The sequence below is a fragment of the Buteo buteo genome, chromosome 23 (genome assembly GCF_964188355.1).
Source record: "Buteo buteo chromosome 23, bButBut1.hap1.1, whole genome shotgun sequence".
Taxonomy (NCBI): domain Eukaryota; kingdom Metazoa; phylum Chordata; class Aves; order Accipitriformes; family Accipitridae; genus Buteo; species Buteo buteo.
In genome coordinates this window covers 13,292,496-13,306,100 of record NC_134193.1, presented here as the reverse complement: position 1 = coordinate 13,306,100, position 13,605 = coordinate 13,292,496, and the positions used below count along the sequence as shown (strand labels likewise).

Sequence of the window (13,605 nt, the reverse complement as noted above, 5' to 3'; positions counted from 1 at the left end):
CAGAGTGCCTTAGAGCAACTTGTCAGCACAAGGGACTGCACACACCTCCAAGCCTCCCAGCATCCTGAGAGCATCCACATGCAAGCAGAAACAGTTAATTGCATTTTAAGGGTGGAAGTCCATTTCCTACCATTTATTTTGGTTAATCAACTGTGAGAAGGAAATAGAGAAAGAGCCTTCAGTTAATTTTTCCTTTCCCTCTCAGACCTGTTTCTGACGCTGGGGTTTGCCACCTTGTCCTAATCCAATCAAATCCCGACTGCTTGGGTGACGCCAGTTATAATAACATGGTAGGCAGATTCCTGCTGAGCCAACCCTCCTTGAGTTCCTGTCATTCTGTAGGTCCTGCTATACTTGTGTGATTGAGTTTGTTACCTCATACACACAGTCCTGCAAAGCCCCTCACAGCTTGCTTCACCAGGGTCTGATCCAGTTAACACTCCTAACATTTCATTCACTAACCGCATCAGCATCCACGTGTTTATAGAAAAGCAGATTCTTGCTCCAGGGAAAGAATTTGTTCTGCAGGTTCATATCTCTGTCTTTTGTCTTTCTGGAGAACAGTAAATCCTTTATAAGGGAAAGTCTCTGCTGGATGCAACAAAAAAGCACACCTTTATGACTGTAACTGTTTATACAACTAAGGACACAAAGTCTTGGGTGTGCTAAACATTTATTTTACCTTCTGCAAACCTGTTCTTTGAGAGACAGAGGCAGTGAGGGAGTCCTAGCAGAAAAAGAGTGAGTCCATGGAGAGTGAGCAGGAGCAAGATGGACAGTGGGAAGTGGAAAGAGAGAAAAGCAGATGCTCGGTGTCCTGGATGCAGATGCAAGAAGAGCCTGGGGACCTGCTGAGCAACCTCACCCCTCCTGTGGGTGCTGTGGTGACTTAGGGCAGTGCAGAGGGAGGCAGGCAGGACACCAGGTAGGAAGCGGGGGGGATCTGAAGCAGAACAGCAAACCTCAGGATCTAAGCAGGGACAGTGGACACCATCTACCTCGATTCCTGAAGCATTTTGCTTCAGCGGGGTGCAGTGTCACCAGCAGCACCGATGACTCTTTGAACTCTCTTAGAGATTAAAGGACCCCCCTCAGCCCACAACAGTGCTCTGAGAGCCTGAAAGGGGCTGCCAGGGAGGCAGGAGAACAGCAATCCTGCAGGGACGATGCCCTGCAGGCCAGCCACCTCAAAGGCAGCAACCTTTGGTGTTTCTCACAAAAGCTCCTCTAGGAGAGGAGGAAAAGCAGCCACAGCAGGGGCTGAATTATTCACAGCAGCACACAGGAGGCAAGGGGCAAGAGGAAGGGATGGGGGAGAGGAAAGAGAGCATCATTCCCTTCAGTGCACTAACCTGGGTAGATGCTGGTGACTTAGAAATATAGGTGGAGGGTAGAATCAAATTTGGTTTAGGAAAGAAAAATATGATATAAATCCAGGAGTAAATAGACAAGCAGTGCAATTTCCAGCTGCCTGGACATGAGGCATCATAGCCTGTAGCTGGGAAGATGCAAACCCAAGAGGACATGGCTCAGCTGTGTCCATAGCCAGCACTTTGCACCCCTAAGGGCTGCAAACAAAATGAGAGGAGATCAGCAAAGACATCAGTTTCTTTACCATAGCATCAGATATCTTTACCACAGTAAGCCCCAGGAAGACTTCAGGAAGAGCCAAGGTATGGTTATTCTTATTCACAGACAAAATCCTGAAGTGCACGGTAAACCTGCAGGCAAAACTAAAAATAATTGGATGCCTCCGACTTACTGATTTGAAAACATGAATAGAAATGCAGGTAGAGTATTGTTAAACACCCCTAAAAATCAGGCCCAGGTCACCACTGAACATAGGCAAAGCGTATTGATTAGAAAGCCCATCTGGAACAAGAAGAAAAGGCATGGAAATGCACCTCATTTGGGCAAGAAGAAAATCTGAGGGAGGTGAAAGAAAGCACATCTCAGGGGCACAGAGAGATCACACTGGGAAGTGCTGGAACAAGATGAAACTAAGCAACTGATTCACCTGGAAAACCATCAGTAAGAATTTCTTTATGCTGGTGACATTTGGTACCTCTAAGATATTGTTTTCCTGCCCATAAAGGTGGTTTGCTGAGAAGTCAGAATTTTGAACCTTGTTATTAAACAAGCAAAGCCCAGAGGAGGACTGAGATTTCTTAGTGCTGAAGATGACAAAGCTCTGCGGCTCATCATCTGCCCCAGGTTGTCCCATCAGCTGCATGAAATCCCACAAGACAGACGTACAGTGTTTTATGTTTCTATCTCACCTGGAGCTACAGCCAGCCAAGATCACACTGGGCACGGTCTGAGGAGGCATGTCCGTCTCTCCCAGACTGAGCCCAAACATGCAGACCCAGCTGGGCGAGTTGCTTAACCCATCCTAATATCCACTGCTTAGCACTAAGGACTGGCTCAATCAATCCTGCACAGCTAGAGCTGCTTCTGCTTCCTCCTCATTGCTCTAAAGAGGGGGAAATAGAGCTTTCCTCAACCAGCTGATAAAAGATGAAAGTATCACTGAGAGATTGATCTCTCAGCACCGAGCCAGGCTTCACAGTCACTTTTATCACTGAACATAGCAGGAAGATGCTTCAAATGCAAGCTAGATATGGGATACATCTTGTATTTCTAGAAAGAGAAGAGGAACAACGGAGGTGAAGCTTTCAATGCATCTTCCTTCCTTTTGTCTTTACATTCAGCTTGTGCTGATTTCACTTTGATTCCACTTAATCCGATTTGAAATGCTATGAGTGCCACAGCTGGGCAAACCTGGCTCGAAGGAGGCAACAACAAAGAGAGAAAAAGGTATTAAAAAGCACCATTTATCTCATAGTATCAGCCTACTGCAATTGCTGGATGAACCTCTGGCTCTGTTCATCAAGTCTCCACCCCAGAGTCAAAGCAGAGGCCCCAGGAAATTCAAATTTAGGTCTCCTATGTATCATTCCTATATTACAGGCTTTAATTTCCATTGTGGCTTAACAGAAGGGCAAATAAAGGTAGTCCATCTCTCCCATACTAACCAAAAACACAAAAGGAGCAAAGGATCCACATTCAATAGGACATTTAGCTTGGTGAGATGAAGCTCATGTGGCAAGTCCTTGCTCCCTGACCCCTTCTGCAAAAAACACACATGCTTCTCCCACATTTCTTGTTTGCAATGATGGCTTTGTTAGAAAGGGTGATGAGAAGGAACAACAGGAAAGCAAATATTTTTTTTTTGGCCTGTCCTTTCTCTCCTTTTTAAGCACAGGCTAGGGAAAGACTAAAGTAATGAGAAACCAAGAAGAATCTCATATCTTTTCAGGATGCAGCTCTTCTGCTGCAAATAATTAACACCAGCCAAAGTCAGATCACAGCAGGTAACAGTGAACTTGAAACAAATTTGCAGGGAAAATGAATGATTGTCTCTGTAATGAGGGAGAAAGAGGACAGAAGAACGCTTTGCCATTATGACAAATTAATCAGCCTGATTCTTCTCCAGCCTCTGCACGTCTTGCAGGCTGAAGTTTTATGATCTCAATCTGGCAAAAATCCTCAGGATGGGAAAACGTCATGAAACTTAGCAGAACAAGTCACCGAGACAGTCGGTTCAGTGAGGTCTGGATGGGGCTGTGCTTCCTCCCAGAGAGCTGCTCTAACAGCACAAAAGCCTCACTGACTCAAGGTACAACAGTCAGAAACAGAAACAGATATTCCCTAGGGAGACTGGAGCACACAACAGGGAGAGTGTTTAATGGGACTCTGCCCAGAGAGCATCACCCCATGCTGCAGACTGCTCAAAACAGGGTGCAGCAGTGAAGAAATAAAGCACCATTTGCCCTGACCCTTGTTCACCTGCAAGGTGCCAGCATGGTCTGTAGCTGTAGCTGTATCCCTTGCCAGGCTCCTGCTGTCACAAAGATACTGCATGCATTCAAAATGTCTCCCTGCTGTTCTTAAACCAGGTGATCTCATATAACGAGAGGCAGGTGTTGCACATCTCAGGACAGAGCATGTCTGGACCATGTTCTGATAATACCTAAGCAGGGAAGACGCAAACTGGCCACTGCAGTGCCTCTCCACACTTGGTTATTGCGGCCAGATGAGTAAACCTCAGGAAAGATCATTACTCTTTACTGGCTGGTCTGGGGATACCTCAGGCTTCACCATAAATATTTGAGGACATGACAAGCACCATTTTTCACACTCAAGAGACACGGACTCTCAGTATTCAAATGCATCATTCACAGTGCGCTGCCCTCCCTGGCCAGCACTCCTGCTGTCTCGCCACCCTCACCACTCCCCACTGCTGCGTGAAATGGTGCCAAAAAGCACTTAGCCTTGAAATAAGTTAAATCATCTTCCTCGCAGCATCCCATGATAACGTTTATCCTCTTTGCTTTGTGTAATCCAAAGCATCAAAACAGCCACAAATGTATTGTACGGAATCATCCAGCTCATTACCAGGCAAAATTAATATCCAACTCAACACCCAAGCAGTAGAAAACTCCATGGTTCTACCAGCCCACAGAAGCAAGCTGCTAGCTGGGCTGAGAGGAGGCCGAGGGCTGGGAGGGGAACAGCAGCAGGATCAGAAAAGAGCATTGGAGATCACTGCTAAGGGAGGGAACATCAGGAAACTAAGGTGTATATGGAGATGGGTGCCAATCTCTTGGGTGGCAACAACTGCCAGAGAGGGATGGCAGAGGCCTGAAGCCTGCTAGCAAGAAAACAATACAAAGTCAGAAAAAGAATGAGCATTGGTCAGGACTTCTCAATTCAGTTAGGGGTATTTTTTCCCTCACTGTAAACTGCAGAACCATGTGCAGAGCTCAGGATCATCATAGGGCATTTTCTGGTCAGAATAGAAGCCAAATCCCATGACATCCCAAGCAGCAAACAACCCTGTGTTTAGGGAAACTGAAAGGCATCTGGAGTCAACCCTTCTTGGCATAACTTGGAGCCAGAACATTCCCGTGGTGCCACCAGAGGTGGCCAGTCTCTTTTTCTATGGAAAGGTTGTATTCCCTGTGATGGATGCCTTTATTGCTACCTAAGTCACAAAGAGTTTACAAATAACGTAGTAAGTAAGAAAAAACACCCACCACAGTCAACGTAAAAAGATGTTTCAAGAGAAATATATTATGGATACAAATTCCTAAACATTTTCACTACTGCTGTTGTTCCACTCTGCACTGGAAACCTTACAAAATGCTACCCCAATTTCTGGGAACCAAGATACCCCAGCTTCCTGGAACAAGGTTAGCACAGCTGGAATGGCTTCTCATGGTTAAAACAGACAAATAAAGTCAAGGGCAGCTCTCTAGTATGAACAAAACCTGGTTCATCCTTTGGGTGGATAGATGGTTCATCAGAACTTCAACCAGGTTTATAATCTCTTTTTTTTTTTTTTTTTTAATTTCTCTTTTCCCTTTTTTTGTGTCTGTGATTAGGGAAGTATCAGGCTTGGGCAGTCACCCCAACATGCTTCCCAGCACATGGATGGGCAGAACACATCCTGCATCTGTCCATTCTGATCAAGTGGGCAGACCTCTACAGTTCACATGCAGAAGGAAATGAGCCTACCAAATGTCTTAATGCTATCAAACGGGAGACAAATCTCTCCTTCCACTTCTGTTCTCCTGGCTCTATACAGTCCTGATCTTCTCTTGAATCAGCTATGGCACTCAATAAAAGCTCCTCCAGAAAAAAATAATCTGTTTTTCTGCTCTATTGGTTTCTGCAGGGCTGTTGAGTTTTATCAGCTCACAGAGGGATCAAGCACCAGAGAGGGAAAACTGAAAGCAGGGGGAATACATAGGGAGGAGTAGAGAGGAAAATCCCCAAGAAGGGACACAAACCTGCATTACCACTCCACAGCAAACGGGGTGCTGTGTTCCTGCTGGAGAGCCCCATATCTTCTGCAAACAAGCAAAGGTAGTTCCTGGATTTTAGGAGCCGTTTCAATTGCAGTTCACTTTCTGTACCTATGACAACTGCAGTACACCAGGAAAACTCTAAATCCTACTGTATTCACAGCTGGAGAACAGCACAGTCTGTCTTTGCTTCTGATGCACAATCTGGCAAGAGGGACCTGCTACCCATTTCCCCAGTCAGAGACCCAACTTTAGCACTGTGGTGAGCAGGTATGGCACAGCATCCACTGCAACATGCATCTTTTGTAAAGACATAGAAGAGCCCAATATCCCTATTGCACCATCAGAAATAAGATATTTGCAATAACTCCACACCCCATGTCCTAGGATCATTGGGAAAATCGGGATGTTCAGTGGCACAAGCAGAGCCGAGCTCTGCTGGCAGTCTGGCCCCCAGTGCTTGCATCAGAGAGGGGAAAGGAACAGAATGCAGAGCGTGCCATTTGGGGAGGGTATTTAAATATTAACTGACTACAAGAGCACTGGCAGTGCTTTGATTAGCACACATGAGGAAGACATACTGTACAGCAGGCAGAGTCTCATTTAATCTGAATTAGGGAGTCAACATGCTTTTAATTACATCCTTAGCCAGGTACTCAGAGGGTTTTGTCATATCAGCTGTGGCCCAAGATTGTGGGTTATTTTTATACCAAGTTTTTACCAACACTTACAGATTTCCCCATCTCCCTGTCACTTCCCTGACTTTACTTTTATTATAATTCCAGAAGAATCAGCAGAGGGGAAAGGTTGTTTGCTCTTTATTTTAAAAAGCTATCATCTCTTCTATAGCATTTGCAATGCAAATGCTTCCACATTTTGCTAGCAGATGAGACTCGGGATCCTACCCGGGTCAATCTATCTACACTGCTCAAACAGATAAACCCAGGAGCTAAGCCCACTCATATCAGGTATCTGTCCAGCGTTGACACGGGTTCACAAATAACTACAGAAAGGCAGAGAATTCCATTAAGAGTTATGGCAAAACTCTGTAAAATCTAGTGTCAGTAGGAAGCTCAATAACTTGTTGTCAGTGCAGATTATTTATATTGCCATAATCTGTGATAGCATCTGCATACCTACTTCAGAAATTTGTAGCTTCTTTATTGCCCACTGAGGAACACAGATATGTGAGAGGAAATGGCTCAAAACTAACCGCAATGAAAAATACTCAGGTAAAAGCTTTTTCTGTGGCTTTCCAAGGTACAGACAGTGGCATGCTGAAGCTTAACCCCCTAATGCTGATGATGCATATGGCAAAGTATTGGAAAATAAAATACAACCTGACCAACAGGGGGTTTGTGAAAAAGAACAGTAATGAAGATGGCACACAAGCCTAGGAAACCAGTGACCTAACCTCAGCTTTCTAATTGTTTCCTGGGGGCATTACATCCCTTCTTTCTACCCCGCTGTTCCCTCTCTGTAACATGTGGAAAAGGAGAGGAGAGCACTACACCACCCCCAGAATACAGCAAGGATAATATTAAAGACTATGAGCCACACAGATCATGAAAATAAGAAGCAGGTGACTGATTGCTGAGTTAACCCGGTTCATGGGCTATTTGTAGAACCCCTAACCCTAAATCAACTTTATTTTATTGAAACAGGAATGTGGGATTTTGCCAGTAGTCTCCATTGCAGAAGCCGCTAGCTGACACTGTCACTGGGACGTGGATGGCATAATGTCCTTGAGTGAAACTGTACCCTATGGAAGTCAACATGCATTTGCCAATGACCCTTTCTCCATGCAGAAACCCAAGCAAAGAATAACTTCCAGCAAAAATTTCTGGTTTTTTTCTACAGTGCTGTCTGGGGCTTTTGGCTAGAGAATATTATGACAACAGTCTCTGCCTTCAGTCTTTCCATCTCTCTGGTGTCTTCTCATCACCAGTCCACTCAGATATACCCAGTTTCCTTCATTGCTCAATAGCTGCAAGCCCACCAGCAGCCTGCTGAGCAGTGTGGTCAACACCTGTGCTATGTTTATTCTCTTCAGCCTCTCCCCAGGAATTATTCCAGTCAAGGACGTCAAACCACTATACAAAATAGAATTTAAAAGCTTCCCTCTGTGAAGAAGGTATTACCATCCTTATCACTAACAAAGGAAAATCTGATGCACAGAACTGCGTTTTTAATAGAAGACATACATTTATATAATATTCATATTTTGCCCCAAGCACCAACAAGCTTTCAGGAGAGCCAGACAGAGGTCTCCATCTTTTGGTCACCAAACATGTTTGAATTCAGCACAAAGGAACAGGAGCCTGCAGGCTTCTGAGTTTTGTTTTACATCACAAGTATCATTTCAGCCAACGTGGGCTGACCCCACTGTAGAACGAGGAAGATGAACTACCTAATGAACCGCACTCAGCCCTGGCTCTGGTGCTCACTTTAAATCATATGTCAGACAAGTATGGTCACGAAGCTCTCCTTTACAAAACCTCTGATAAAACAGGATGTCCAATGAATGGCTTTGATCAGTTATTGATCATGACCATTATTCCTGGACTGAAGGAACAGCAAAGTGCACAATGAAGCCTTCCCCATGACCCTCTCCTGTAGCAGCATGTCTCCCAGTCCTCAAACAAAACTGCACTGCTGCCTCCCTGCTCCTGCCCCTAGCAGGTGCTTTGAGGACGAGGATCCTTAACAAAATAATAAAATTGAGCATGAATCTGTTCTTTGGAAAACATTTTTCTTTCTCTAGTAACTTAAAGAGAAAGAGCAAAGGTGCAGCACTGAAGGACTTTTACCACTCAGCAGCATTAACTCATTTCTCTTTTCCTGTGCTGCCAAGAGCCAGAAATAAATCTACATCTATATAGATCTATATAATCTAGATCACCTGGATGGGCTAAGAAGAAACTGTGTGCAAAATGAAGTGACAAAGTCTAAGAGCTTGAAAACCATTAAGATGAGTCAGGTTGTTAATTCCAGATCAAATTTCCACAGACGCTGTGGACATTCCAGCTAGGCTTCAAACTTGGCAGCTTGATCTCTACAATGTCCCAAACCTGAAACTCATATGCAACAGACACCAAATCCTTGGCTGACCCCCGGGGTTTGAACATCAAGAGACCCGTGTGTCCCCAAAATCCAGACATTAGCTTAAACAGATAGAGATTTTAAAAAAAAAAACAAACACAAAAACAAACTACCACCACCAAAAAAAAACAATCCCTAAACAACAAAACAAAACAAAACCCTGAGTTCTTCTAATTGCCTTTTGTTTGATCTTCCCCTTTCTCCATGCTGCAGTTACAGCAAATGCATTATGAACACTTGATGTCTAGCTCCAGGACTTAAGTATACTGGCATCAGTGGTTCCTGATGGGTTTTCAAGACAATGCAGGGGTAAGTGTTGGGTGCAGAGGCCCAAGTCAATATAATTACAGGGAGCTCACTTAACTCTTGTGTCTGTATTCAGAATCACCTCAATTTATGATTTTCCACCAGCCTATCCCCCATCCTATTGCTCTGTAGCCTTACAGAAATACCCCACTGCAAGGGTAGGAAATGTGTGAAGGGGAACAACATACAGTGTGATGTATCACCCCACCTTCTCTTTTTCAGCTACATCCTCCCACATTGCTAAAACCAACATGTCTTCCCTTTTCATATCCAGGCAGAGACAAATAGGTGATTAGTGTCTTACCCTGATAAGACACCCAGCACCAAGTTGAGCATGAAGAAAGAGCCAATGATGATGAGAGGGATGAAATAAAGCCAGTTCCAGGTATTTCCTGCAGCATCATTTGTCTGTAAGCAAAGAAAAAGGGAGAGAGGAAAACAAGTATTAATTCACAAGAGAAACAAAATACCATACAGAAACTTTAGGGTAGAGGGCAGGGGAGATTCCCCTCAGATTTCCATACAGCTGTCCACCACTGATGTACTGGTTAGTTCTGTTATGTTCACCAGTTGAAATGCCAGGAGAAAGAACTGATGAACCAACCTGATTGTCCCACCGTCCACACCATGATTTGCTGTCAGCTCCACTGAGAAGATTCACCTAATTCCACAGCTCCAGGCTGACCCTGCTGCAGGGCCAAAACATGCTTTTAAGTGACCTACGTCTGTGCAGGCTTTCTACACCAGCCTCTTCCCTCCCTACCTCAACTCTGACTTCTCATGTGCTGAGCATCAGTGTCATATTTACATCTGAATTGAGACACACAACAACGGGAGGGAACCACAGTCTTCCGTTAATCTGTGCTGCAATTAAGGCAGAGGGTGGCACCATGCCCAGAATCTGTGCATACACACAGAGCAGGAGAAGACAAGAAGTCTGCAAGAAAACGAGGCATCTTCAGAGTGATTGCAATTCCACATCTGCTTACTCAGCACTTTGGGCTTCTGTCATCAAAACCCGTCTGAAGCTCCCTGAGTAAGCAGCAGTCTAGATTAAGGGGAGGGAAGGGTGGTTTAGTTTATGACAAACTTTCTGCATTCATCAACCACAAGGGAGTTCTTTAAGGAACTGCTGAAAAGTAAAATGCCACATGGCCATTTACTGAAGCCAAGTGCTGAGAAAAATGCAAATTCTTCTCTTGTGAGTGAAGAATGCAGCAATTTGAGAATCTGATGTCAGGTGTAAGGGAGGGAAAAAGGAAGCAAAAAGAAAAGACAAGACCCAAAGACATTCTCCTCCTCTTCCCTCCTCCTGCAGAGGGTAAAGAACAACACCAACACAGAGCTCACCTACCTGCCCAACCACAGAGGCTGGCAGAGACCACAGGGAAGTGCTCTCAAACACCAACTTGCAAAAAATGCATTCATTCTAATTGATATTGGTGCCTTTTATTTACTATCTGTAGTGCTTTTTGGTCACTATTCCCAATCATATTTGCAAGTATAATTTTGCTTGCAGAATGATTCATAGAAAGAAGTGCTTTAAATGTGCTTTACTTCAGCCATGCATGCACTTGATGCCACCTCGAAATGTCTCTGTGTAAGTAGAAGTCACCCAATAAACAAGCAAAACCAACGTGTGATGTGGGTGACCGATGTCATAACATTTCTTACAGGTCATAACATTTATAGCATTGATGCAAGTAAATACCTTCTGAGACATTTTTAATATGGTGCATTTCTGCGCAAATTCTTCCTCAAGTAACATGCTCCGGATCAAACACATGACAAGCATTTCTCCAAATAGCAAATATCTTCAGAAATATCTATGTCAGTTGATCAGTGACTCACCCAAGAGGAACAGGGACTAACTAACCTCGCCACAAACCACGCCTGCTAAAGGCAAAACCAGTGCGTGACAGACAAATGAAGCTGAAGAGAAAACAGGCTGGGAAAATGAGAGCAGAAAGACAGGGAAAACACTGTGCAGCCCAATCTCTCATTAGGGTTTTTTAATGCCTGTTGCAATACCTGTCATCCCATCCCAGCAGCACCACTTCTTCGTTCACTGTTTTGTCTTTCCATTCCTCTCTCTCTACTTTTAGCTATTTCCTTTCCCTGTTCTGCACCGCATCCATACAGCTGGGTTCAGAGGAAATGAGGCACTGAGGACGAGTGCTTTTCCCCAACACTTGGGGAAAGTGCCTGGTACAGCCCCAGCCTGCTCTCCTGGGATTACCAGAGTGAAACCCATATTTTTATATTTAGAGGCTGTTCTTCAATTCTCCTTTTGTCAACCGACTCATGCCTATGGCTGGAGCAAGCGCGTCCCATTCAGCAAGGCTGGGGACTGCCGTCAGCCAGGCAAGGGGGGCTGGAGAGCCAGCCCACAAGGAAGAGCTGGAGGAAGGGAACAGATGGAAGAAGGGAAACCACATAAACATGCAAAGAGAGTGCAGCAGGTTCATTGCTGCCAAATGATCGTTTATCATTTATTTATTCATTTGAAGCCCAAACTTGGTGACAGATCCACAATTCCATGCCACGATCAAAGCCCTTAAAAATGAAATGTGCTGAAATACGACTAATTAACCACCCTCCTCTGAGCATTTGCTAGACTACCTTATGCTCAGGGCAGGGCAGGGACTCGCTCTGTTTGCTCTGCCTCGCACACAGAGATCCAGGACAAACTAGAGGGCAAAACACCAGGCAAAAGGGTCAACAGAAAACCTCTCCCAAGAAAGCAGAGCCTTCACAGACATGCAACATCTTTCTCAGTGCTCCCAAGCATGCTTGAACCCAATCACAGTTTATGGCACTGGCTCTGCCATGCTGAGATGCTTTAATGAATCAAACCTGTTTGCTGCCAGGAAAACCAAACTCCTGTCCTCCAGGGAGAGCCCCCAGAGTTCGGCAGGCACCCCTGCCCACGCTGAGCAGAGGAGGCAGCCCTCCGCCCATAGAGCCACTGGGGCTTGGGCTGTGGCTCAGCTCCAGGCTTGCTCATTAAGCAGGATGAGCCCAGAGATCAAATCAATTTTTATGTTCCAGCTAAAACATTTCACTGGTGTAACGCCTGGCTGACTGTCAGTGCTACTTGATCCTAACCACAGGTCTAACACGACAGGGAAGAAGGAGAAATGAAACACTTGTCACGATGTGCCAGAATTACATCCAAATACAGTTAGGGCTTACAGGAGGGCTCCCTCACTGCTCAGGAGCCAAGGAACCCACTGGTTCGCAACAGCTGCAGGGCTCTTCACAAGCACCCCCTGAACAGCGCCCACATGAAGCTGAAGCCTTGCTCCAAGAATCCCTGGGCACCAGCATCAAACAGCTCATGTGTCTTAAACTTGACAGCACAAGACTCCCACAGGCAAGGTGCTGCACAGCGGGAAACTGAGGCACGGGAAATCTAAGGGACGCTTTCAGGGTCACAGCGGAGAACCAGAGATCTGTACCTCAGGCGTCTAAAGCCCATATGAACTGTCCAGCCCTTGGAGTGCTCTTCCCAACAAGCCCAGCTACCATGGCTCCCTCTGCCTAACTCTGTTTAGCTCCAAGCTGCTTCCACCCCCTGATCTGGCACTTGTATCAAGAGGTACCCACCATGCCTATTCTCAGCTGGTGCTTCCTTTTCCCTTCTTTTTTTTTTTTTTTTTCACCTTTCTTTCTGAAAGTCTAACCTAAATCCCCAACAGCATCCTTCTAGCTTCTTTCATGTGACTCTGCTTCATCATCCACCCTGGAGCCTGATGCCACTGCTCAGCAGGAGAGCCCAGGTTGCAGCTGAATGCCAAAGGACAATCTTTATATGTTGAGTCTCTGCACAGTTGGCTTTAAGCACCTAGGGGCTCTCTCCTCCCTTTCACACAGCACTGAGCATATTGTCAGCATCCCCACGCAGTGCCAGCACGGCCACCTCTCTACAGAGATAGGTGGATGAATACTCTCATCTATAACAAATGCAGAAGCTAAACGGCTTCTGTCATGCAGGGAGATTAATGTCCTGAGCTCCCAATAAAGCCAAAGAGAACGGAGTGTCCTCCAGCAAAGCACAAGATACTTTCCATAACCAAGCCTTTTGTGACTTGTCCAATACCAGAGAAAGGCCAGTATTAACACTCACTTCTGTCTCAGACACAGAGCTCCGTTAGGCCACTGCTTCATTATGTTAACAAGACGGCAGCTGCATCTGATTATTAATTCATTTAAAGATATGTTTTGAAACAATTGACTTGAAAGCAGCCTACTGCTGCTTGCAATGTGCTGCAGAGACCAAAAATGCTTTTCTATTACCTTTCATCTTCCTTTCTGCAGCCCTGGC

At 45.3% G+C, this 13,605-nt stretch overlaps 1 protein-coding gene across 1 annotated transcript in view; it reads right to left on the bottom strand.

The window, feature by feature from the left end:
- The window catches only part of CACNA1B (calcium voltage-gated channel subunit alpha1 B), a 310,121-nt gene that overhangs the window by 156,788 nt on the left and 139,728 nt on the right, over window positions 1-13,605 (bottom strand). The window contains 1 exon segment of the mRNA XM_075054744.1: window positions 9,583-9,686. Coding sequence (XP_074910845.1) covers window positions 9,583-9,686 — 104 coding nt within the window.